Source organism: Thamnophis elegans, chromosome Z (genome assembly GCF_009769535.1).
Source record: "Thamnophis elegans isolate rThaEle1 chromosome Z, rThaEle1.pri, whole genome shotgun sequence".
Lineage (NCBI taxonomy): Eukaryota > Metazoa > Chordata > Lepidosauria > Squamata > Colubridae > Thamnophis > Thamnophis elegans.
In genome coordinates, this window is record NC_045558.1 from 94,172,221 (window position 1) to 94,199,117 (window position 26,897).

The 26,897-nt window shown below is 37.6% G+C and overlaps 1 protein-coding gene across 1 annotated transcript; it reads right to left on the reverse strand.

Annotated features, from left to right (window-relative positions):
- Positions 1-1,087: 1,087 nt before the first annotated feature.
- LOC116520340 (ataxin-7-like protein 3) lies at positions 1,088-17,302 on the reverse strand. The gene is given in 9 exon segments (XM_032234501.1): positions 1,088-1,382; positions 2,868-2,897; positions 2,900-2,912; positions 4,069-4,091; positions 5,671-5,768; positions 7,891-8,062; positions 9,219-9,351; positions 9,659-9,782; positions 17,227-17,302. Coding segments are annotated over 8 exon segments (534 nt in total). The 5' UTR covers positions 9,710-9,782; positions 17,227-17,302; the 3' UTR covers positions 1,088-1,368.
- Positions 17,303-26,897: the final 9,595 nt, after the last annotated feature.

The window sequence follows — 26,897 nt, forward strand, 5'->3', positions numbered from 1 at the left end:
TTTGTTCTGATAGCAAACACTGGGGTATTGTAAGGGCTGTGGGATATCTCTTTCCTCTTCCTCTCTTCTCTCTCTGTCTCTCTCATCCTCTATCTCTTGTCTCTGTTCACTTTCTCTTTCTCTCTCTTCCATTCTTCTGTCACTTTCTCCTTCTATTCTTCTGTCCTTCTCCCCTCTCTCTCTTCTTTGTCTCTTTCTGTCTCTTTCACTCTTTTTCTTTCTTCCTCTCTCCCACTCTTTTATCACTTTCTCTTTACTCTCTACTGCCCAACCTGTCCCCATACTTATCTTCGATTAATCATGTTTGCAATAATTTACCTACTTTCCTAATCTCCTTACTGGAGCCCTCGCTCCCTCAAACACACACACACACCACACACACACACACACACACACACACGCATGCACAAAACCATTTTTCTCCATTCCAATTCAGATCCTATGAATCAATTGCTCTGTGAAACATCTGTGAAAAAGATTCAGGTGCTTCAGGCAGGAAAATGTCATCAAAGCAGAAAAGAAATCAGAAGAGTCAGTAAGAAAGGGAGTAGCAAGAACTCCTTGAGACATGAAATCACGATGAGGAAAGACTAATAGAGGCATCATAGGGGGTAATGAAAGAGAGATAGCCGGGATCACTGGAAGAAAATAGGAAGAGCCAGGCAGATTCACTTGCCAAGAGATTGAAATAAGAAGGAAGTAAGAAACAGCCTTTTGTGTGGGGGTCAGGTTGGAAAGCAGGCAAAAGCGTCCTTTAAAGGAATGTAATGCTGAGGAGCTTCAAAGGCTGAGGGTGACAAAGGCATGCATACAAGGGAAGAGAAAGCTTTGGATTCAGAGTGTGAATTTAGTGAAAAGGTTTCCAAATATGGCGGGGGGGGTGTCTGGTCCCCCTATCACGGCTTGTTCATGAACTTTTAAACATTCCATGACGATCCGCCAAGTGGAAAGTATTTTCCCTGGTGCCCTTGGAGGGTCATGGAAATACTTCCCTAATTTTTCCCAAGTGGCTATCCGAATTGAGCCCTTATCAGGGTATGTGGGACAATTTTGATAAATATACCTGAGAAGGTCAGTAAGGTTTTTTCGAAGGGATGGGGAGAAAGTTCCCATTGTTTTTTAAGATTAATATTGAGGTTTTGGCCAATTCTCTAAGTTCTTGGAGGTGCGCAACCTGAGGCTTAGAGAATTCTGCCCCCATAACTCACGATTGGGAGGATGCTCCGTCTGCGACGGCCGGTCCTGGTATGCAAGGGGCGTTCCTTCGCCGGTAAGCAATGGGGGTGCCAAATGAGACGACGTGCTTGATCAGCAAGATCACGTCGGGGGTCACCAGTTGCGGCGTTGTTCGCCACACTGGTGGGCTGCTCATGTGTCCTTGCCTAATCAAAAGGAAAACACCAGACGAAATTCCTTGGGATGAGCAAAAGCCTAGAAGGATCCTCGAAGGGCTCTTTTATTAGAAAAAGTTAGTTACAGCGTCATAATCACACATGGCACAAGTAAGCTAATGAAAAGTTCACAGCATTCCAGAAATAAACCAATAGAAAGTCACATCATGGCAAAGGGTGGGCAAAGGGGGGCAAAAGGGGGAACAGAAGATTTCAAGCTGCATGGCAATGGAGGGGGGGAGAGAGGAAACAGAAAGCTATAGCACAGCATAGGGGGGGAGGAAGGGCATGTGTGGGAGTAGGCTCACACAGTTCTTGTTACAAAAGGCTGCATAGTGAGTTATGACCGTTAGGCAATGTTTTTGCATCCCTGTGTATGTGTGTTTCAGACAGCCGAAGCTGTCCTGCACGCAAACATCCAGAATGAATTCCAACAATTCTGAAACATGTTTAACATAAATTATAGTAAGAAGGTTTAATTAGTGGAGAAAGTAATCTCAAACAGTGAAGCAACAGGTAGGCTGACTCCCATTCCTTACAGTTATTTTCATGGTGACCCAGGAAAGCTGTGATTCTGAAGGCTTTTTTTATATATATTTCCTTGTTGCCATTCATGAAAGACTCTTTTAAGCAAGCCCATCACCTAACTGCCATTACTACTTGCTCATGTACCACAACCCACCAAGCCTTCCGTAGGTTCCTCCAAATGTTCAGTATTTCCTCCTTACTTGATAGACCAGAATAGCAGTTTGTCTGTGGTAGGGCTGCAACATCTAATGTGCATTTTGGCAGCCTAAGTAGGATAACTCTAGTCCATGCTATGTACGTCCTACAAATGCCAATCCAATTGAAGGCTATGACAACCTTTGTTTCCTGAGCATAGTGCATGCCCATGCCTTTCCACTAAAAACTTTAAACCCAGCACACTTTGGCCTACTTAAGAACTACTGAGTTATTCAGCAGATTGACCAAAAATATTCTGATTGTACAACACATCAGTTGTCCTTGATTTTCTCTTTCTACATTTTCCCACAGCATTTTACAACAGTAATTGACAAACAATCCTGACACATGTTATAGTTCAATGAGAAATCTGCTACTACATTAAGTGGGATAAAAGCATCTGAAAGTTTGGCTGCATAAGAAGTGTTCTGATGGATCTCTACCAGCAAATCTATGTGTGGAGAACTCATGCTATTTAGTTTTCTGCTTTAGAAGCGCTAGTTACCCGGCAATTAATCTGGCATGCCCATATTCATCACTCATGCAGAAACACAAGAAAACTAGGCTTTCCAAAGGCAGGCACTTCTTGTAGTGCTGAAAGTATGTAGCCTCTCCACTCCAAATTTTAATTTTAATTAAAATACACAAAAAGTCTACAGGAGAATTGGAAAATTATTTACAAATGCATTATGCTATGTCATATGGAGATCAGATATGAGAACAATAAAAGATGACATTCCACAATATACTCACCATTTTTATGTTTCAGGGACTTGGATCGTCGGGAGAATTGGGATTCTGAAAAAATTCAGGAAAAATAAAAGGTATAATTTGGCATGGGTGTGTGTGGAAACTCTGAATTTAATAGATCCTATAACCAGATGTGGGATTCAACTAGTTCGGACTGGTTTAGGCGAATCAGTAGCTCTGATGATCAGCTGTGTAGCAAACCGATTCACTTTGATGATCAGATTGCCCTGTCCTCCACTCTTGTGCTTTACTTTCTGCTGATTCGCACAACAGAGAGGATTGCTGCGCCTCAGCTATGCTACCCCCAGAAGTAACGTGGAAGGTAAGTTTTGTTAAAGCTGGTGACACATGCGGTGCGTGCATACGAACCATGCAATCACCAAACTGGTTGTTAAACCTGCAGGATCCCACCACTGCCTACAACTAAATTCCTTCCCAAACTTGAAGGCCAGACTTTCAACATTGTTTCATTTCAGTGACAAAAATCAGGCTACTCATTCAAGGTTTTGAACATCAGTAATAGCAATGCAGATGGTTAGGTTTTAAAAAATGTTTGGTTATCTGGTACCCAAATAATATTTGAAACAGACAAAGCACAGAAATTATTGTAAAATGAATAGTTTTAAAGAATGTTGTTGATATACAGATACAGAACATTAATTACTAGAGTATCTGGGAAGGAAAATTACATTCCCAGTGTATTTTGAGTTTTACCTTGAATTAATGGATTAGAGAGTTGTAAAAAGGGTGAAATATTTAAAATTTTATAAATTTTTCTATGCCTGTTAGAGGCTCTCTTTTTTCTGTATTTGGTGCCTTTCTTTTTTCTTCCTCTTAGTTTAGAACTATCTGAGGATATAACCTCTTACAATTCAAGAAGCCATATGATGGAAAGGATAAAAGATGTAGACTCACAGAATAAACTGAGAAAAAACATCCTAAAGGATCCAAATTGAGGCATAATCTTGCTTCTCAAGGCCTTTATAATAGCACAATTTCTCAGTTCTCAATCCAATGCACAAGAGATTTCAAAATCCAGGTTTCACAAATAGTATAAGATCATGAAAACTGAGAGTAATCAGTGAGACTGTTCACATACAGAAGAAATACACCTTCAATTTTTTCTAATACTAACTTTGGAAAAAAAAATATAGAAATGCTTATTTAATAACAAAATCAATATTAAAGGAAGGCATGAGCTTACCTTATCTGATTTCCTCTTCTTTGCTAATTAGGAGACAAAAAGGAGATATTTTATTATACCAACCCCTTAAAACATTTTTGAGTTTAATGTTTGATCCAAGAATTACATGGGCCCATGTGATCTGCATGTTAGAAAAAATGCCTTGAAGTAATACAGACCAAAGTTCTGAGTATATTTGTAGTAGCCCAGAGAGTTCATTCTTGTCTTAAGTTAGAAACAGAGATATGTAAAATTGAAATTAGGGTATGGAGGCTGATGTTAAAGTATGATTAATTTATTAAATTATTTCCCCTCAGGTTTATTTCAACTAACAAAGACTGGTAATTTTCCATCAAGATGGCATATCATAGAACAAAAACTAATGACATATGGGTTATCAATAGAGTACATGTGATCTATGGGATATAACAATGCTGAGCATACATTTCTGCAAAGATTAAATAATACAAAGTTTCAAGTGGAAAAAAGGCCTAACCCAAAAGTGTGGTTTCATTGGCCAAGCATTTAAGCTTATTTGGGAGCCTATCTGGCATTGGAACACAATCAGAGCTAGATCTTAATCTAGCTGGAATCATTTTGGCTTTGCAAAGCTTTTTGCTGCTTATCTGCCTTCTTTATGGACTCAGCTGGGTGATAGGCCTCTTCCACCTATGATGCATGCTTAACGACACATGCATTTACCTAACAATGACATCAGGGAAAGCAGGGGTGACAGTCATTAAGCAAGGCTGTCTCACATAAGTCATCACTATCTGTGACCATAAAGCAGTCTCCATATAGTAGCAGGTTGATTATCATAATTAATTGTTAATAATTAATTACATCCTCTACAACATATCTCCATCAGAGGAAACTAAAGTTTTTTCGTCCTCTTGTCTTTAAATCCAGAGTAATACAAAACTGGCCAATGATAATTCGCTGTGACATTGGTAGTCTGCTCTCTCTCTCTCTCTCTCTCCTGCCCTCAAAGTTGAGAACTTTATCTTAATCCAGGGTGAAAAATAGATATTTTTTAAAAAAATAAATTTTACAACAGATTTTTTTATTTAAATCAGATTTTTAAAAATCAAATTTATTTTAATAAAGTGCTTTTGGAGTAAAAATCTATCTAAAGACGATTTTCTATTTAAGATACATAAAAATTTAGTCTATTCAGCATGAAATGGAGCTTAGTTATGTAGCATGAGGTTGTATATTCTGCAACATTGGGACTGTTGGTGAGTCAACAGCGAGTCAGAAGAGGAGCAGAGATGACAGATGCTCTTTAAAATGTTTGATTTAAATCGAGTTGATTTAAATCAAGCCTTTTCATTAGTGATTTAAATCATAATTTAAATTGTGATTTAAATCAAGTTGATTTAAATCAAATCGACTCTGTCTTAATCCATATCTTTTGCATTAGACTCCATATAGCAAAATGCTCAAGATGCAAGATTGCCCCTTTCAACCCACCAAATAATAGCAGAAGAGCCTTCTAGCAAAACTAACTTGTCAGAATTTCTGATTGAACTGGCAGCCAAATTCAATATCAATTCCTCATTCTAGAAAGAGACTATCTTTACAAAAGAGCATACACACAAACACATCATTGCTTCAGCATACCTTTCTTCTCAGATCCATATGACCAGTCATTATCATTTATGTCATCATTGTCCTCTTGATCACTCTCAGATTTATTCATGTTATTACTACTTGCTATCCTGCAACGGGGAAAACAAGAAAAGGGGAAAATAGTTCTTTTCTTTTTCTTTCAGGAGGAAAGATTGTAATTAGACTGACACTTTCTGTTCCAAGCTACTAACTCATGCAAAGGGTGATTGCAGGAAATGTAGCACTGCTCCATGGTATTGCTAGGCAGTAAGGAAGCTCAAAGATTGGCAAGTGTGTTATATGAAATGGGTATAAATCCTAGGAAAAGGATGAGCAGAGTTCAGGTTTCCAAGATTGATGTTGTGTCTTTTTTAAACTTAGAAACTCAGTCCCGCCAACACAATATTCTCAACTGAGAAATTGGTCCCAAGTAATATCACCGGAGCTTGCCATCCTTCCATACAACAATTCCAAATTACCCATTAATTGTAGTAATATAATAGGGAGTTGGTAGAAAGTTGGAAACTCTATTAGCATTAAAGGAATTTTGTCCAGCACAAAATAAGCAAGTGTCTTAATTACCAATTATCACTATATTTCTTAGCATGTATAGCAAACTTCCTCAACCTAGTGCTACCTATGTATGGCTTCTAATTTCAAGAATTCAGCAGCTGCTATGATACCAATATTAGGGAAAACTGGTTTATAGACTGGGTAGCATTTCTGATGAAACTTACCTGCAACCCTGTGAAGCAGGTCAATATAGACTCAAACTGCAATGGAAGCAAGAAGCTAAGAAACCTAAATAGTTTTTTGTTCCTGGAATTGAGAGTTTGATGCAAAGGTAAAACTTGTACCAGGTGCTTTCTGACTTGCAGCTCAATCCCTTAAGTGGAATACCACAGGAAATCAAACTCTCACACAGTGCTGAGTGCATTCTTTCATCGTAATGTATAAGCAGAGAATTCGCTTTAGGGCAACATTCTGCAATTACAGATCATCCCATGCCATATTTTAGCAGCTGTCGGAGCAAAGACACCATATAGAAAATAGGGAATTGATTGCCCATTTCGTTGTTTAGTTGCTAAGTCATATCCAACTCTTTGTGACCATAGCACAGACTCCCCCATCTTCCACTGTCTCCCATATTCATATTCATTGCATCGATGACATTATCTAACCATCTCAACCTCTGTCATATCTTTCTCCTTTTGCCTTCAATCTTTCCCAACATCAGTGTCTCCTCCAATTAGTCCTTTCTTCTCATTTGGTGGCCAAAACATTTGAGTTTCATTATCTGTTCTTCCAAAGAACAGTGAGGGTTAATTTATTTTAGGATTGGCTGATCTGATCTTCTTGCAGTCCAAGGGACTCTCAAGAGTCTTCTCTGAAACCATAATTCAAAGGCATCAATTCTTTGGTGCTCAGCCTTCCTTATGGTCCAAATTTCACACCATGCATTGCTATTGGGAAAACCATAGTTTGGACTATACAAACCTTTGTCAGCAAAATGATGTCTCTGCTTTTCATTATGCTGTCTTGGTTTGCCATAGCTTTCCTCTCAAAAAGCAAGATTTTAATTTCATGGCTTCAGTCACTTCTGCAATGATCTTGAAGCTCAAGAAAACAAAATTTATTGCCGCTTCCATTTCTTCCACTTTATTTGCCAGGAAGTGATGAGACCAGATGCCATGATCTTAGTTTTTTTAATGTTGATTTTCAAACCAAATGAGCCATAAATTGTTCCATGTCTGATTCTAATTGTTATTTCTTGAAATAATTTTTAGGACACAGGTAGGGTGATCTGGTTCTCCAATCTCTTTAAGAATTTGTCAGTTTTTGTGATCCCCACAATCAAATGTTTTAGCATAATCAATGAAATAATTATATATGTTTTTCTAGCACTCCCTTGCTTTCTTCATAATCCTTTGAATGATTGACTGTACTGCCTTTCATATCTCCACATTCTTTGCGGTGGCAAACAAATGTAAAATGATGCAAAAATGCATCAGTTCAACTTTTTCAGTGGTGCATAATTTAGGCAAGCATGACAATGAATAATGCATTACTTTAAGCATAGAATAAACTAAAGCATACAATCATAGGAATCCCAAAGTTGGATTTTCTTTCCTTCTTCTGTTACTTCTGATTTCCAAGCATGTGATCCTTTGGTCTCACCTCTTTTCCTCCTAGGAAAAGCTTATAATGTTCAGAGCTTTCTCATATCCTCACCTCCTATTGGCAATGCGGCTGCTGTTCCGACCCATACCAAGGCACTTCTCCAAGTGTGGGGCGAAGCGGGAGGCAGCAATGCTTCGGCTACAGTTTGGGCACACACACTCCTTAGTCTTCCACTGGTTATATACCTGACCAAAAATATCCAGTCCTGGTTGATCCACAATTTCTATAACCAAAAGAGAAAGAAGGATGTCTCTCAGTTGAAATATAGGCAGGAAAAGAGCTACATACATAGCATCTCAAGAATATCACCAAAGCATAGCAGCTTAGATTGACAGAGATTTTAAAACAGTTCAGTTTTCCCTTCTTTTAAGATAAGCATTACAAGAAGAATAGTGACCTACAATGTAGTAATCACTGTTGCTACCAGAACAATTTTCAGTCACATAGGAGGACACAAGAACCTCCAGACACTAGAATGGTTCTGACCAGCAGACACATATGCACACTCTTTCAATTCTCACAAAACTCCTTGGATAATTGTAGAATAATCTCCCCGTACACACACACACACACACAACCACTATACACACACACACACACACTCCCCTGCCTAGCTTGCCATTATTGAGCAACAAAAGTTAAAATAATGGCTGATGAGTAGGGAACAATATAGGATATTCTGAACTACTTTAAGAAGAGACAGAATAAAAATACAATATAAAAGATGAAATTTTGAGCTAAGCCAGCATTGTTCAGTTCATCAAAACAGTTTTCCTTTTGTTTTAAACTTCTCTTACAAAAAGAAAATCTCCTTTTGAGATGAGGTGTGTTCCTGGTAACTTCATGGATAGTATAAATTTCTTTAAAAAAATACAAAAGCAATTCTCCATTGTCTTCTTCCAGGATATTCATTCTCTTTGCAGGACAAGTTACAAATCCAGCATTCTTGATCATCTTCCACCAAAGTACAAGTCAGGCATGACTCTATTTAACTTCTGAGCCAAAAAATGGTCAGTCAGGTGCTGTAATCAGCTCAACTACCGCAAAGAGACAGAGCATAACACTGTGTGCACATGTGAGCCAGGTTAAGTGGCAGCAAGCATGTCTGATTTTAAACAAAAAAATAGCAGCCCAACTGGCAGTTGTGTATGCTTAGTTAAAGATATGTTTATAGCTGGGTTTGCATAAATGTATCCAGACATAACAAAACAAATACATTTTGTAGCTAAGCTTTAGGGAAGCATGTTTAATGTCTTGTATGAATCCAATGTATGTATAATCTTGAAATAATATGTCCTACCATGTAGCAAGGTTTTACACCTAAGCAAGATTCCTAGTAAGCAAATATAAGAAGGGCACTGGCTAAAACATGCACTTACCGAAGTCCTTCATACTATCAGGATCTGTATCATCCAGAAAGAAGTATCCACATTTGACAGCACGGTGTACCTCAAAGCACAAGCCCAGACAAGCATCATCAATCAAGTCAGTATAAATATCATGAGCCAAAGCCTGCAAGAAAACAAGATCAAAAATGGCTTAACTGCAAGAACAAGGGACATCAGGAGACCTGCCTATTATTTATATTATATTTCCCAATATAAAGAAAATGTATTCACTTTCAGGAAATGCTGGCATTTTAAAAATCTTCTTAATATTATATACAAATATCAAAGATAGATCACGCATAGCACACATATCAAAGCTAAGTCCTGACTACAGTGGGCTCTTCACGCTATTCAAAAGAACTGCAAGATTTTTTTCTATTCATGTATTCATTTCACCATAGTCTTTTTGGCTCTACTCTATCAAAGCTTACCTCTAACTTGCTGTTATCCAGGCCCGACAAAGTCATTTCCTCCATTTTCATTTGCAACAGCTATCAGAAAAGATGCTGAAAATGCAACATAGTAGAGGCGAGGCTGAAATGGAAAGGGGTGCCCCTAAATGAAGACAGCCAAAAAGATTCAATTATTACTTCAAGAAAATCTTACTTTCATAATGGAAAACAAAAGCAAGTTATCCAGGACAGAAATATTAATAATAGTTTTAATTGATAATGTATATAAATTATCAATAATTTTGAAAAGTGCATTTTGGGGTGGGGGATTGGCTGTTTTTGAAAAACCATTCTTGAAAGAGGTAAAAGTTTATAAAACCTATTTTATAAATAGCTCTTTTCCCCCAGCAGTTTTTGCAAGTATTTCTCAATTTTTAATATAGGTTCTACTAAATTTATTGAAAATTTGATGGAAACCATATTCATCTGCCTCCCTAGCTGACAGAACTACTGCTATGGTGTGATAATGAATTAATGAGAAGGAATTATGGTCTCCGGCACAGGACTCATCTCTCCCTTCCTCTCCCTTCAGTTGATAGCTTCACTTAACAGTTGCACTGGAATGCAGCAGATACAAGCTAAATCAAGTCAATAAACAACAGAAATTGACAGGATTAGGGCAGGGAAACCATCAATCACCCATCTAGGGATTAACCTCTTCCCTTTAGGAAGAAGGACAAGGTTATAAACATTTTCATTATAAAGAGTATTAAGTAACACTTCTGTGATCAGCTGATACTCCCTGGTGTTTCCCAAGACCTTTTATAACTGCTGCAGTGTTGGCTACTTCTTGTTTCTTCCTGTGGGAAAAGATACAGGAGGGGACAATGATGCAGCTTGATAATACAGGCCATGAATTTAGTGTATGTGCGGTCCAGCCTGCTGCATTATTTCTGCTGTGAAGCACCCAGTTTAGAACATAGAGAACATACAATAATAGAGTTGGAAGGGTTAATGGCTTTTGGCAGCATACACAGGCTTTCTATTAGCTTGAGCAGCTGCTCTTAGTTTCCCTCTCAACTGCTGTGTTTGCTTTGGGATTGACTCTTTTTTAAAAAGTGGAATGGCTGTTTTAAGTTTTCTGTATTGTTTTAGTGGTGCCTGGCACTGCCTCATTGACAACAGAAATTTGGGGCTCAACTGTGGCTGTAAGTCAAGGATACCTATATCGTGGTTTCATTCCAAGGGGGAAAAAAATCTAAAAGTTGTAAATGCTCCAACCCTGGAAGTTTTTAAGAAGAGATTGGACAACCATTTGTCTGAAGTGGTGTGGGGTTGACAACAGTGCAACATAGATATTCCCTCTGGCATTGCTTTGTATGGAAAGATGGGCTATGAATCGTATTAGAGATTTATAATAAAATAACAAGCTTCTTTCTATACCCTCCCTCTTAGAGATTTTAACTACCTTGACATCAACTGGGAAACAAACTCTGCACCAAGTGGAAGATCCAACAGGTTCCTAACAAACCTAGCAAACAACTTTGTTTCCCAAGAAGGGAACAAGGGGATCAGCCATATTGGACTTAATTCTCGCTAACAGAGAGGAAATTATAGAAGGTGTTGAAGCCATAGAAACCCTGGGGCAAGTGACCATGCAATATTGGAATTCAACATTATACAAACAAGTAGTAGAACAAAGTCAAACTAGAGTCTTGGACTTTAAGAGAGCTAATTTCAATAAACTTTTTGAAATTTTGAAAAATGAGATTACAAAAGCCCAGTCTAGCACAGTACCAATGAAGAGAAAAATAACAGCTCCCAAAAGAAACCAACATGGCTGCATAAAGAACTCTCTGACAAATTGTAAGACAAAAAAGATAAGTATAAAAAGTGGAAAGAGGGGACATAACTAAGGCAGAATATCAGCAAATAGCCCGAGCCTGTAAAGATGAAGTAAGGAAAGCTAAGTTTCACAATGAAGAAAGGCTTGCCACAAAAGTAAAAAAATAATTAAAAAAAAGCTTCTCCCAACATGTCAAAAACAAGAAAAGGGTTAAGGAAACAATTGCTCCATTGCTGGGATAAAGTGGCAAGAAGGTGACAAGCAACAGGGAGAAAGCAGAACTATTTAACTCATTTTTGCATCTGTCTTTACAAAGGGAAAACAGTCCAACCTATCAAAAACAGTACCACAAAAATCAGATTAGGAACACAAATTGAAATAGGGAAGAAAATGGTAAGTGAGCACCTGTCTATCCTAGACGAGTTCAAATCACAGGACCGGACCGATTACACCCCAGGGTTCTGAAGGAACTGGCAGACGAGATCTCAAACCACTGAACTATATCTTTCAGAGATCATGGAGCACCGAGGAACTGCCAGAGGACTGGAAAAGAGCTGATATGGTTCCCATCTTCAAAAAAGGAATAAAAATACATAGATCCAGGAAAGGACAGACCTATCAGCCTGACCTCAATACTAGGGAAGATTCTGGAAAAGATCATCAAGCAACAAATCAATGAACACCTAGAAGTAAACAAAGTAATAACCAAAAACCAACATGGGTTTGTCAAAAACAGATCATGACAGACTAATCATTGCATTCTTTGACAAAGTGACAAAATTAGTGGACTAGAGGAATGCTGTCAATATAATTTACTTGGACTTCAATAAGACATTTTATAAAGTAGACCATAACCTACTACTAGATAAAGTAGAAAAATGTGTGTTGGACAGCATCACTACCAGATGGATCCGTAACTGGCTGACCATCTGCATTCAACGTGTAGTCCTCAATGGAACTGCATCTACATAGAGGGAAGTATGCAGTGGAGTACCCCAAGGCTCTGTTTTAGGCCCAGTACTCTTCAATATCTTCATCAATGATTTGGATGAGGGAATAAATGGGGAACTCATCAAATTTGTAGATGACACCAAGCTGGCAGGCGTAGCCAACACTCCAGATGATAGGCTTAAGATACAGAAGGATCTTGACAAACTTAAACTTTGAGTACTATCTAATAAATTGAAATTCAATTGTGAAAAGAGTAAGGTTCTACATTTAGGCAACAAAAACAAAATGCACAGGTACAGTATAGGTGGTACCTTGCTCAATAGTAGTAACTGTGAGAGGGATCTTGGAGTCCTAGTGGACAACCATTTAAATATGAGCCAGCAGTGTGCAGCAGCTGCCAAAAAAGCCAACACAGTTCTAGGCTACATAAACAGAGGGATAGAATCAAGATCACGTGAAGTGTTAATACCACTTTATAATGCCTTGGTAAGGCCACACTTGGAATACTACATTCAGTTTTGGTTGCCAAGATGTAGAAACAATGTGGAGACTAGAAAGAGTGCAGAGAAGAGCAACAAAGATGATTAGGGACTGGAGACTAAAACATATGAAGAACGGTTGCAGGAACCGGGTATGTCTAATTTAATGAAAAGAAGGACTAGGGGAGACATGATAGCAATGTTCCAATATCTCAGGTTTGCCACAAAGAAGAGGGAGTCAAACTATTCTCCAAGGGACCTGAGGGTAGAACTAGAAGCAATGGGTGGAAACTAATCAAGGAAAGAAGCAACTTAGAACTGAGGAGAAATTTCCTGACAATTAGAACAATTAATCAGTAGAATAGCTTGCCTTCAGAAGTTGTGAATGCCCCAACACTGGAAGTCTTTAAGAAGATGTTGGATAGCTATTTATCTGGAACGGTATAGGGTTTCCTGCCTAGGCAGAGGGTTGGACTAGAAGACCTCCAAAGTCCCTTCAAACTCTGCTATTGTATTGTATTATTGTATTGTATTGTATTGTATTAAACTAACAAAACAAACCAATCCTATCCAAAGATACACCTCATCTCTAGAAACATTAAAATTGCATTCAATGATGGTATTGGCTGATTGCACAGGTGTTAGATATGCATTCCAAACAGCCTAAGGTGTAGCTGACATATTGAGGTGAGGCCACTTGTCAAATGCAGTAAACACCAGGAAGAAAAAGCAGAAATCTGAAAAGAATCTGTTTAAGGGCTTTTCCAGATCAACACCCTCATCCACCATCTTCTGCCTTACTCCTTTCTAGCTTCCCAGCACAGAAATCTGGATTTCTCCACAAAAATCAAGGCCCACAAACCAAAACTTTTTCTTTTTAAAGATACCAGGTTAGATAAAACTGAATTGTAACCTGGCTATTCCGGGATTCAAAAGTTTCTGCTGGGTACCCCCACCCCCACCCTCCAGGCAATCTACATTTCAATGGTTTTGAAAGGGAGGGATGAGAAGAGACAGAGAGGCCAAAGCATCTATATTAATCAGCTCTTATCTACTTTTGAAAAGAGAGAATGACCATGAAAAAACCTAGTTTGTGATTGTAGATCAACAATGGATGTGGAGCCCAAATCAGCTATGCATTGTGTTAATAAAAGAATTGGGGTAGGTGTGGTATGTATGTATATGCATATATTTGAGATAAATGGGATTTTAAAAAATCTAACATTAACATACATGATTGACAGAACAATGGCATCACTGATATTGATCAGTGCTACTCAAAACTTCTCTTTTCTTCTAAGAACTACATGTTTCAAAAATGCATGTTAAAAAAATCTGTATTTATATTTTCAGGCAGAGGTTTTACATATGTATACCTAGTGGTTTTTTTAAACAATGTGGGCTTGCAAAGCTTGGTAGTAATTTCAAGATCTCTTGGCACCCTATTGTTGGGGAAAATACTCCTTTAACACCAGATGCAGCCTTCATTAGCTTAACAAAGACAAAACAAAAACTAGACATTATAGGATACCCCAGATTGAATGCTTCTCTGCAGCCAGCCATCTGGAATCACCATCCCTTCATCCTGGACACTGTATCCATACCTAAACTCAGCTGCCAAATAGGAAGTTGTCCATTTGGAACACTACAAGACTCTCATAACCAAGACTACACAATGATGGCCAGTTTTACCACCCTTTTGGGCCACTTGTAAAACTTGAAAATAGGGAAGAATTAATCAAGTTCTTATTTAAATTGGCTATTTATTGTACAGCATCTCTCAAAGTTTTCACTTGCAACTGCCCCCTATTTCTCAAAATATTCTTTACCATCATCAACTCTCTCCTAGGTTCCTATGCCACGAAATCTTGCAAAAGTTAAGCTATCCTCTTTAAATTTGGTATGTTTTTTAAAAAACTGTATTAGTGTCTCTCTTCAGTTGGTTTGATTTTTTTTTCCAAGCCACAGATTCAATTTAGGTCAACAGAAGCTGACATGTCCACTAGGTACTTAAATACCCTATAGAATTAATTTGATGCCCGCCCTTCTCCTGCACAGATTTATATCTTCTTCGGTGAAGAAAATGAACTGATGCTCAAATATACAGCCTTTATACTGGTTACACAGGATGCTGCACAAGCGCCCTGCCTGGAACAAAACTGAACTTCCCCAGATGGCTTTATTCTCAATCCAAGGTGGGATACAAGCCACTCATCAGAAGAAAATGCGTTCCTTCTCTACTCTGAGGAAATTTTATCTTTTCAACTATTACACCCCACATTCTAGAAAGAAATAACACTGGAAATAAATGTTGGAGCTAAGTCCTACTTTGAATTACAAAGGACTTGGAAAACAAAGATGAAAAACTATAGGAGGAACATTTTCAGTGCTCTGGTAGAAGTCTAAAAACAAAACCAGATAATAATGCTGAATAATGCAGAAGAGAAACCAAATAAAAGGAACTGATGACCTTAAATTTTCTGGACTATAATTGCTTGACTATGTTGGCTGCTGGAATCAAGTCGGGAAACAATTTATTCTTAGCTATTATGTGCCTTCCATGATGCCTTGTCTGAGCTCCAAGCAACTCCTCCCTTAATCCAATTCAGCCTTCCTCCATTGCATCCATCAATTTCCAGACCTTTCTGAACATCTACTATCAGTTCTTCCTACTTTTATTAATTCATCTTCTTCAGCTGAATCTTCTACATTCTACCATTATTTCCTTTAATTAAGCAAAAAAGAAGAAATAAAAAGAATACATACACATGAATCTGACAGTCCCTGTAAGATAAGTTCAAGTACTGGATTTGAAATGATGGAGATTCCAGGTCCTAGTTTAGGCATGGAAAATATCTGGATAATTGGATTAGTGATCATTTTCAGTAGCAACTTGGGAAGTATAAAAAAGCTTATTCATTTCCCTCTCCCTTGCCAATGACTTTCACAAAATAATCAAATACATCTGTTTATTTTGACTATCTTATACTTTTCTTCACAAATTAGGTGAAGTTAGGTTTATTAATTGAAATCTCTGTGAATTTAGATATCTTCACTATAATCACAACAATGATATTGCACCAATTACATCCACAGTGAGCAAAAAAAAGATTATATTTTAATTTTGTTGGGGAGCAAAAAGGGAACAATCTATATAGGGCTGGGATTTCATATTTGTAAATAACATTTTAACATGTTTCAAAAAAAGCATAACCTTATTTGATTATAAGGTCTGTATAACGTCCATGATTGAAAGTGAATCACAAAACATATTTTCCATTCTAATTACTCAAACTAATGCAGCTAAAGTACAAGTGTAGTATATCTAGAGAGTGCCACTTTGAGAAAGGTAGTTTTCATCTATGCTCTATCATGCTCGTTTTTTACCACCACTTATCCTGCCTTCACACTCATCCTTTGGGAAATATTTCACTTGGTAAAAGGAGTTGCCAGTCAACATTTTGCCTCATCCAGACTAGTTGGTTACTTTCTCACTAGTTTAGCAACTGCATTTCAGAGATTGAAGGGTTGCTCAAATTAGCATCTGGTTTACCCCAAAAGTTGAGTACTGCTTTGGAAACTTTCAGATGTAATTCCCAACATTCCACATTCTGAGATAAACAGTCTAATAAGTTCAGTAAATATTATATGTTTGTTACATTTATGTCCAATTGCTCTTTAGGAAAAACAGGGCAGGGCACATGTTCTTTCTTCTCATTATATTGAACACACCTAGAGAAGTAGACTAAACTATGTGTGTGAGCCAGGCCCAAGGTTATTTATGAAGCTTTGTAACTAGAGATTTTCTCCTACACAGACATCTAACTGGTATCTCTGCTAATTCTTGTTAAGCCTATCTGCCAAAATTTACTCAATCCTATACAAAAAAGAGAGTTGCTCTATTATATCAGGTCAAAGGTCCCTTTAGCCCAGCTTTCAGTGTCCAGCAGTGAATAGTGCAGTGTCCCTGAAACATTGCAAGCAAGGGTAAATTCAATAGCTCTCTCTATTTCTTTCCTATATTCAGAAACGCAGTACTCCTGATCAGAGGCTTTATTGAACAATGCTGCTTAGTAGCTGCTCCTTCAAAAATGTAATTATCTTTTAATCAGCTCTCTGAGCAAACCATTATTTTCCTCCCCAATCCCTTGCCTCTTTAATCCCCAGGCGTGATTTGCATCCCACATTTTGCATCTCACATCTTTAGGGTTATCTACCCTATTTCCTACTTCACCCCCCCCCGCCTATTTGCATGCCCCTGACCCTCTCATAGCAACCCCTCCTATTTTACCTTCCCCAAATTATTGCCTTCCCCCACCTCATTTACTTACCTCCACACATGGGGCAGGAAAAGGAAGAGAAGTCTCACAACCGACCACCTTCCCGTTGATGGTCCGTGGCTGCCCCAGGCGGCCTGCCGAGCCCCAGGCGAAGCAGCCATGCCCGCTCCTCACCGGGTCCCAGCTCAGCGCAAGGTCCCTGGCAGGAGAAGAAAAGACGGACGGACGGATAAGTCAGTCCGGCCTAGCGCATCCACCTCCTTTTTTTTACAGCGGTTCCAACACTGGCGGTAGCAATAGGAAGGGAAAGGAAGAAGGAGGGGGGTAGAGAGAGAGAGAGAGAGAGAGAGAGAGAGAGAGACCTTTTGCAATACACACTCAACCGAACTTGCTGGTAATGGGGCGGGCACTGGAGGAGGGCAGGAAAAAAAAGAAATGGGTAGAAGGGCACCCAATGGAGTAGCTGTTAGGAGGAGGGGAAGGAAGCGACCAATCGACGTGGTTTCTGTCTCTTCTCCTCCAGTCTCCTCGCTGCCATTTAAGGTTGTTCGCGAGGAGTCGCTGTTTACTGGTACATGTTACATTTAATGTAGAATGTCAGAATTTTCCGCGGCTGTGGGGAAGGGAAGGCTGGAGTTGGGGAAAGGGACAAAAAAACCGCCCCGCGCATACACTTCAAACCGCAAAGCTGGCGGATATACCTAGTCGCGCTCGCGTCCTTGTGCTGATGAACTTGCTCCTGAGCCCTAGACTCTAACTTTGAAAAACAAAATGCAGAACATGCCACTGAGTCAGGGAGAAGGAGTTGCCTACAGTCCACCACTCCGGCCAGTTCTTTCCCAGTTATTCAGGTGTGGAAATCCATGTAGTTTAAACAGGTGATAAATAATGTATTCTAAATAATCCAGCAGCCTCTTTCCGATCTGATGCGACGCAGAATTCTCAGGCTTGTGGAATTTTTTCACACTTCTGGAAAGCTCCAGGAACAAAACACACCAAAATAGAATTTCCAGATTTGAACTCTCATTGTTTTTCCCACCACGAAAATTAAGCACTGTTTGTCCTCTCAAAATCTGTTTGCAGAGTTCAATTTGCACCCCAAGATCCAGTGATTCAATACAATATAAATTCAGAGATGAAAAATGCAGGTCCCGAGTTAAACTTGGGGAGTGGGGATGCACATGATATATGTGATTTCAACAAGATCTATCTGATTTCAGGCAACAGATCACTTCTTGAAGAATTCTTAGTTAAAAGGGAAAAAAGCTTGCTTTTAATGTATGCTAAATAGTTTAGTATATCACATATGTAATCTTTAGTTATGAGCTGATGTTTATTTTCCTTCCTCTGTTTTATTTCTAACTTCTATTTATTTAGGCCAAACAACATAGAGTTGAAGAATTTTAAAATACTTGTACACATTCAAATTAGTTCTATTTCTTACAACTTTCATGTTTAAAATGTCTTTCTGTTCCTGTACAGAGATTAAAGGTTTATTTTAAATGAGAATTATATTTACTATATTTATTCCTTTCTGCCAATTTTTCATCTCTGTCATGTGGAAAAAGGAGTCTCTAGCTTTCTACTAGGTAATGTTCAAAACTGCTTACAAATAATTTGTTTAAGCATTAATCTGCCGTAGCAAACTCATAAATCCCATTATTAAAGATTTAGTTGCAAGTAACAGTGTTGAATGTTATGAAACACAAAAATATGAACCTTATGGTATGATAGATGTGATAAATGAAGGATACAGCAATCCAAAACTCCAGTCTACATTCACATGAATATGTGCAACACATGTGTTTATTCACATACATATTTAAACAAAATATGTATGCATATCTGCAAAATATCTTTGTCCTTGCTCACTAACATGCAATCAGGAAGAGTACAGAAAGAAAGGGAGTCTGAAATGAGTGGGATCAAGTACTGCATGTGGAATTCTACTTCAATCCTCATGATCTGCCTAAATGATTAGATGGTATAAAGGGACTTTCTTTTCAATAAAATATTTACTTGAGTAAACTTGAGTAAAACTTGAGTTATTTCATGCAGTTATAAATGGACAATCAGTGTATAATGTGAAGATGATTATTACATCAGTGCAGCTAACTTACTACCAGTTTTGCCAATTTATCTAATGATATTGCAGAAGATAATAAAGGTGTATTTGAAGGACCCTTAACTTAAAATCACAATCTGTATCCTCAAAACAAACTTACTAATAATAGAACCTAAGATCTAACGTTATAAAACCTTTTCCCAACCTGGGTACCCTCCAGATTTTTTCTTCTGTTCAATTGTGCCTTATTCTTGGAGGTTGTATGGACAAATCCCTGCAATTTTCTTGGCAAGATTTTTCAGTATTGATTTGCTTTCGCTCCCCTCCCAGGCTTATAGAAAGTGATTGGGCCAGGGCAACTCAGCTGGATATGCAAATGCTGTTTCTAATTTTTTCAGGTGGCTATGCTAAAGGGGAAATTTTGAGTTGAAATCAATTCATCTGATGAACTCCCAGGTTGAAAGATTAGGAAAAAGCAGCAGAAACACCTATTAGATTTCCGAATGAAATGTAATATACAAAAATGTGTAATGCAATAAAGGCAGTTGTTTTTACTGAGCTATAAAATCTTCTGGTTTTTTGCCCGATACTTCTTTGAAGGGGTAGCAAGGTAGAATTTGCAATCAAAGATTGCACATTACACCCAGTTAAACTTTACATCTATTGACATGGTATCTGGAACGATACCATGTCAACAAGCTCCCCGTGGAGATTCGAACCCTCACCACCCTCCAGGCCTTCTGCAAAGCCCTTAAAACCTGGATGTTCCGACAGGCCTGGGGCTAATGAGCTTTGTCCCCCCTCGAATGGTATGGTTGTTGTGTGTTTTAAACTGTGGTATTGTTTTGTTCGTCTTTTTTTCCCTTATTTGTATCCCCCCCCCTTGACTTGGGTTGTGAGCCGCCCTGAGTCCCTTCGGGGAAAAGGGCGGCATAGAAATACAATAAATTCAATTCAATTCAATCTGATTTCACTTTTGCGCGTTAGGCCTTCCTACACAGCCAGGGCATCCATCTATACCAGTGAGAGTGAACCTTTTGTAAATGTGTGACAAAATTGTGTGTATGTGTGCGATAGCAGGCATATACATGCCCACACCCAAAATGCAATGGGCCCCGCCACCTGTGCATGCACGCATGACACTCCCCCGCATACACCCACGACCCTCCCCCATGCACTGGGGAAAGCTTTCACCCTCTCCAGGCTCTGGAAGCTTTCCTAAAGCCTGGGAGAGTGAAAACTGCCTCCCCCCCCCCCCCGGAAGGCCCTCCAGAAGCTGGAAACTGATTGTTTCTGAACTTCCTGTTAGCCCATTGGGCCTGTTTTGGGCCCTCTCCAGCCTCCGGAGGCTTTCCGGGAGGGCGAAAATGGCCTCCCCTGGGTCTCCAGAAAGCCAAAAATTAGCTAGCTGGTGTGTGCCAGCACACTAGCACTGACAACTTCCATGCTGGCAGATACGGCTCCACCTGTCACGTGTGGCACATGTGCCATAGGTTCGCCATCACAGATCTATACTGAGTTGGCAGAAATTATGGCTACAGAAATTGGCCTCCCCACTCTCAATACACCTCTCCTGTGTCCTGTGTTCTAACTGGCCACTGGATACTGATCTATTTACTTAAATATGCAAGGCATGTTTCACAAAAGATTGGTTAAACCTTCTGGCATTGCTCCCTTCTGCCTTTTGGAATGACATCAGCCACCTGGAAACCAATGTATAATCATAATAGTGATGGGGAGGTGGTGAGTTTTGAAAATGGTTCCACCCTTCTCTCCTGCTTTATGTAAGTGACAAAGCAGGCCAATCAACGTGCCAAGTTCACAAATAGGATTGTGGAGGCTCCTGCTTTCAGGAGAATGAGTCTTTTTCAAAACCTGGCATCTTCAAAACTCTGCATTCTCCTGCTTTACTACACAAGCTTAGGTTTCAAAACACCTTCCCCTCCCCCTGGAAACAGGTGATAAACCACAAGCTGGACTATTATGGGCACTCACTGGTATTCCTAATGTCCCTAGGCTTTGGCCAAGCAAAGCAAATAGTAATCAATATAATGAAGGACATGGAATTAACAGAGTTGGAAGGGACGTTGAAGGTCTTCTAGTCCAACTCCCTATTCAAGCAGAAGATCCTATACCATTTCAGACAATGGCTGTCCAAGTAGAACTAATAGGTTGCCTCTCCACAGTAAAGACAGAATCAAACAGGATGTGTGGGAATCAGCAAGTTATCTAAATGATCTGATCTTCCCAAAACAAAGAATAGAGCCAGATTTAGCATTCTCACCTCAGCATCCTCCAGGGCAGGTAAAAGAGAACACAAATAGCAGAACGGATAAGTATATGTGGTAAAGGAGAAGTTGAAGATATCTCACATGTTTCATTGTACTGTGAGTTATACAGAGGTCAGTGTATATTCTCCCCTTTATTGCCAGGGAGGGCAGACAATTTTTATGTAGGCTTTCTCCTCCAGGACTCAAACCTGGATACCACGCATGCAGTGGCAAAATTCTGTGTTGCTACAATGTCCATAAGAAAAAAATTGGCTACAGAATTATAGCCGTCAACTTGTGCTAATTTTGGAGACATCTCTTAACAATTTTTGGAAAATTATATTTACTCACATAATTATCGGCTCTCCATTCACATAAACTAGGGAGTGACACTAATGGTTTGAGAACATGTATTTTCTTAACAGGGATGTTATTATCCACTATTAATGTCAGTACTATTTTTTAAATATATTGTAAACAGTGATGTTTATTCCTGGCCTATGACCGTAATAAAGTTATATTCTGTTTTAGGTTTCAAAACACCTCTCCAGCTTTGTTTGTGGGTAACAGAATAATTATAATAATAATAATGATGATGAGCAGGTTTGATACATCTTCAAACTGCTACTGGTTGCTGTTGGCTTAAGAGCAAAACATGAAGGCTAATTTGAGATTATCTTATACATAGACTGAGAACGATGGACATGTCAAAGTTGTTGCCAGGGGTTATTTGTATGGTGGTTAGAATTGTTAAATAACTTGTTAACATGTAGAAATATGACATAATAAACATGTACATTAATATTTTATATTTAAATTGGAGTTTCAGCTGACATTGCAATGTTATTGGACACAAGGAGTGAGGCTCTGCAAACCCGTGCTGAATCTCTTTGTTGGAGGGCCCCATAAGATGCTAAAGCCACCCTGTAAGGCTGACGAAGAGAAGAGGGAGGCAAAAAAATATTGGAAAATGATTCAATCATGGTTAGAACAAATGGTGGGAGACCAAATCTTGTTTAAACCGGAATTTTTCTCCTAGGTATAATACCAGAAGGGTTTAAGAAGATACACTTTATTTAATTATACATGTACTAATGCAGCGTGCATAACTTATGCACAATATTGGAAAAAAGAAAATACACCATCAGAGCTAGATATAATCAGAAAAGTGTTGGCCTGTGTGGAAGCAGATAGGCTCACTCTTGAACTAAAAATAAAGGGGAATCAGAATATTTTGAAGTCTAGAACAGATTTTATGATTGGTGTAAGACAAGGTGACAAGATTGGAACAAACTGTATATATAGTGATTGGACAGAAGGATAGACAATGTATTAAGTAGGCTAATTGTTAATGGTTGAGACTAGCTGTATATAAAGTGAATGTATGTTCACTTCGACTTTGCGGTACTGCATTGTTTTAAATGTAAAAATAATAAAATATATTGAAAAAAAAAGAGAAGAGGGGTGCCCTGAAGGTCATGGAGAGTGGTTGATCCAGGGCTAATCCCCTGCTTGATCCAGGGTTAATTCCCTCTCATCCGACAATGGAGAGGCAGCCATAATGGCTGTCGTGAAGCTAGACAAAGAATGTGTTGGAGCTGTGTAGATGAACAATGACTGGAACTGGGTGAGGTGATTAATTTTTTTAAAGTAAACCTACCCTAAACAAAATAAATTCTGGAAAAGAGATTATTTGAAAAATTTGTTTAAGGAGTGAACAATTACAGAGAGAAAAATCACAGACCTGAAAGAAAAGATTCTAAGAGGAAAGCATAAAACCTTTAAAAACATTGAAAGATTGGGTTTTTAATTTTATTGGCAGTAAGGCATTTTAAAATGCTGGAATTACTTGTCTGTAGTTTGATTATTTGTTTGAATAAGTACCAACAGAATCTGTCAGATTTTGTGCAATGTTGAAAGTTAAGCTGAAAGCGCTACCTACTGGTGAATAGAATAGACATTATACTCAAATAAACAACACCTGGAGGACTGCTGTGCTGTCTACTGCTCTATACCTATCTATTTATGATTACTGGCGCCCTTATGGCGAGAACACAGGAGATTTAAATAAAGTGGCTTTCAAATACCAAAAGTTATGAACTTACAGAGTGGACTTAAGGAGACATTTAGAAATCTTCCTGGATTTGACTTGGGCAGGCCCTCTGGAAGCTTGACTGCAAAAGATAGTAGAGATAGAAGAAATACTTAGGTTAAACTGGAAAGATAGACATAAAGACCCAAGGGAGGATTTTGGGAGACAAGTAAAAAAATGAATAATTATTGAAATATTAAAACGGGCAAGAGATGATGGATAGAGGAAATGTTTTGTAACACAAGATTGAGCTATAACAGAGGCAGAAACAAGAAATAGGGGGAATATTATTCTACATATTTCTATATAATAAAATAATAGCATATTTCTAAAAATAATAGCTAGATGTAAAAATTAGATGTTGAAAGATGGTGATACTATGTATGTTTTAATAATATTGTTATTGTCATTAGAAGGGTGGACTAAAATACTGAACTAAATAATGAAGGCCTATATTTTAACATAAATATGTATAATAACATTACAATTACATAAGTATGATTTAAGTAACAAATTATTAATACTACCATTATTACTTGTATCCAAATGAATGATAACCAGATGCCTCACTATTCATGTATTGATATTGATGTATATTTAAAATAAAATAAAATAAAAATATTTTGTTTAAATTAATATATCATGAAATTACTTAGCTAATGTGAAGATTGCTTTCTTATGGGTTATTTAATTTCATGTAATTATAGAGGCAAACAAAGGTGTGTGTGCATATGTGTGTGTGTGTGTGTGTGTGTGTATAAATTGGTAAAATACTTGTCCATTTTATTTATAATGTTTAAATACGTAAGTATTCTTTGACACAGATACTGTCTCTGCACCAGTGTCATCTTTTAAAAGATTTTTTTTTACTCATGGTATCATACTTGGTTTACAATTAGATACATTTCTCATGTAATTTTCTAATATATATATATATTAGACTATATATATATAGTCATCAGCAGGCAGATCCATATATATGTGTGTGTGTGTGTGTGTGTGTGTGTGTGTTTTATTTGTGCTGATAAATAAATAAAGGGAGACTTTATCAGCACAAATAAAAAAAACCACAAATATAACAAAGGCAACAGTAAAAAAATATTGGGTTTCTGTTGTGATGGACTCTTGTGACGAGCCGATTGACAGATGATGGAAGCAGTTAGCTTCCTCCCATAATTGGGGCTTATACATATACATATACATATACATATACATATACATATACATATACATATACATATACATATATACATATACATATATATGTATATATATATGCACAAATAAAACACAAATATAACAAAGGCAACAGTAAAAATATTGGGTTTCTGTCATGATGGACTCTTGTGACGAGCCGATTGACAGATGATGGAAGCAGTTAGCTTCCTCCCATAATTGGGGCTTACCAGGGGTTGTGACACTAAATAAATAAATATATATATATACATACATACATATACATATATATATATATATATATATATATATATATATATATATATATATATATATATATATATGTATGTATGTATATATATATATATATATAAATAATCATCAGCAGGCAGATCCATATATATATATATATATGTTATTTGCAGTTGGAACTAATGGACTGAGTTCAAATGATATATTTAACTTGATTAATCTATTTCTGGGTTCCCATTATATATTCAATATTTATACAATATGATGTGCTTGATTAGTTGTGTAACCAGATTTCTAATTACCTGGGCAAGTATGTCATGTTGGAAGACACTTGATTGTTTCATATTTATATATAAATATAACAAGTTATATTTATTACAAGTAGTTCTCAACTTGCAACAGTACATTTAGTAACCATTCAAAGTTACAATGGCACTGAAAAAAGTTGACATGGTCATTTTTCAGTTTCCCATGTCATGTGACCCCCTTTTGCGACTTGAGAAATACAGTCAGTAGAGAAGCCAGATTCACTTAACAACCATGTTATTAACCTAACAAATACAATTATTCACACAACAATTATGGTAGGAAAGGTTGTAGAATGGGGTAAACTCCTTTAGAAAATGTTTCACTTAGCATTTGGGAGCTATTTTGGTCGTAACTCAAGGATTATCTGTATTTTGGACAGAAACTTTATACAGAGCTCAAAAAAGGAGTAGCAACTATTAAGCCAAAGAAATGAAAGGCCTAGTTAAGAAAAAAACATAGGTAAACATATTGTATACCAATACCATTCACTATTACCTGCTCTCTAACTTTCCATCCTTGCAAATCAGATGTTTCTATTAATCTATCTCTATTCATTACATATAATACTTGACTTACAACAGTACATTTAGAGACCATTCAAAGATACCACAGCCTTGAAAAAGTGACTTATAACCATTTTTCACATGATTGTTGTGATCACCTTTTGAGACCTTCTGACAAGCAAAGTCAGTGGGAAAGAAAGATTCATTTAATAACCCTCTTATTAAATTAAGAACTGCAGTGATTCATTTAACAAATGTGGCAAGCAAGATCATAAAATAGATCAAAATTCACTTAACAAATATCTCAGCAACAGAAATTTTGGGCTCTGTTGTCATAAGTTGAGGAGTTCTTTTCATTCTGTAAAATTAAATTACCATAAATTAGATTTTAATACAACCTTTCTCTTTTTTTAGTTTCTTACACATATCTGCCTCTTTTTTCATTGTATCCTATCCTATTTATTGTATCCTATCCTATTCTCCTTTACCATTTAGTACTTGTAAATTCCAAGTTTTACTCTTCCAAATATACAACATATAGTCATCAGGAGGCAGATCCACAGATACCTTGCTTCCCACCCTTTCCATTTCAAAAATCAACATTTTGATAGTCTGTCCTTGAAAGTAAATCATTGTGGAAAGAAATCAGGAGTTAAACTGCAGCACAATTAAATACAGCAATGCTTACTTAAAAATAAATCTAATTTAACTAATTTAATAAAAGTCCCAGGTATATTAGTATGGAACTGCACTCTGATTGTTAAACGGTAAACATTAACAGAGTTGGAAATGACTTTGGAGGTCATCTAGTCCAACGCCCTGCTCATGCAGACCTGAACTAGAGATTTGAACTGCCAAACTGCTGACCTTTCTGATTGACAAGCTCAATGTCTTAGCCACTGAGCCACCGGTCAGTTCTCAGATGAAATGTTTTAGAATGTTTATTTTAGCAATAAAACTTGAGATTGAGACTTTATGATTTCTACAATAATAAATCCAAGACAATATGAAATGTGATTGAAACATTTCTCTAAAACTGATGTTTCTGATATTTA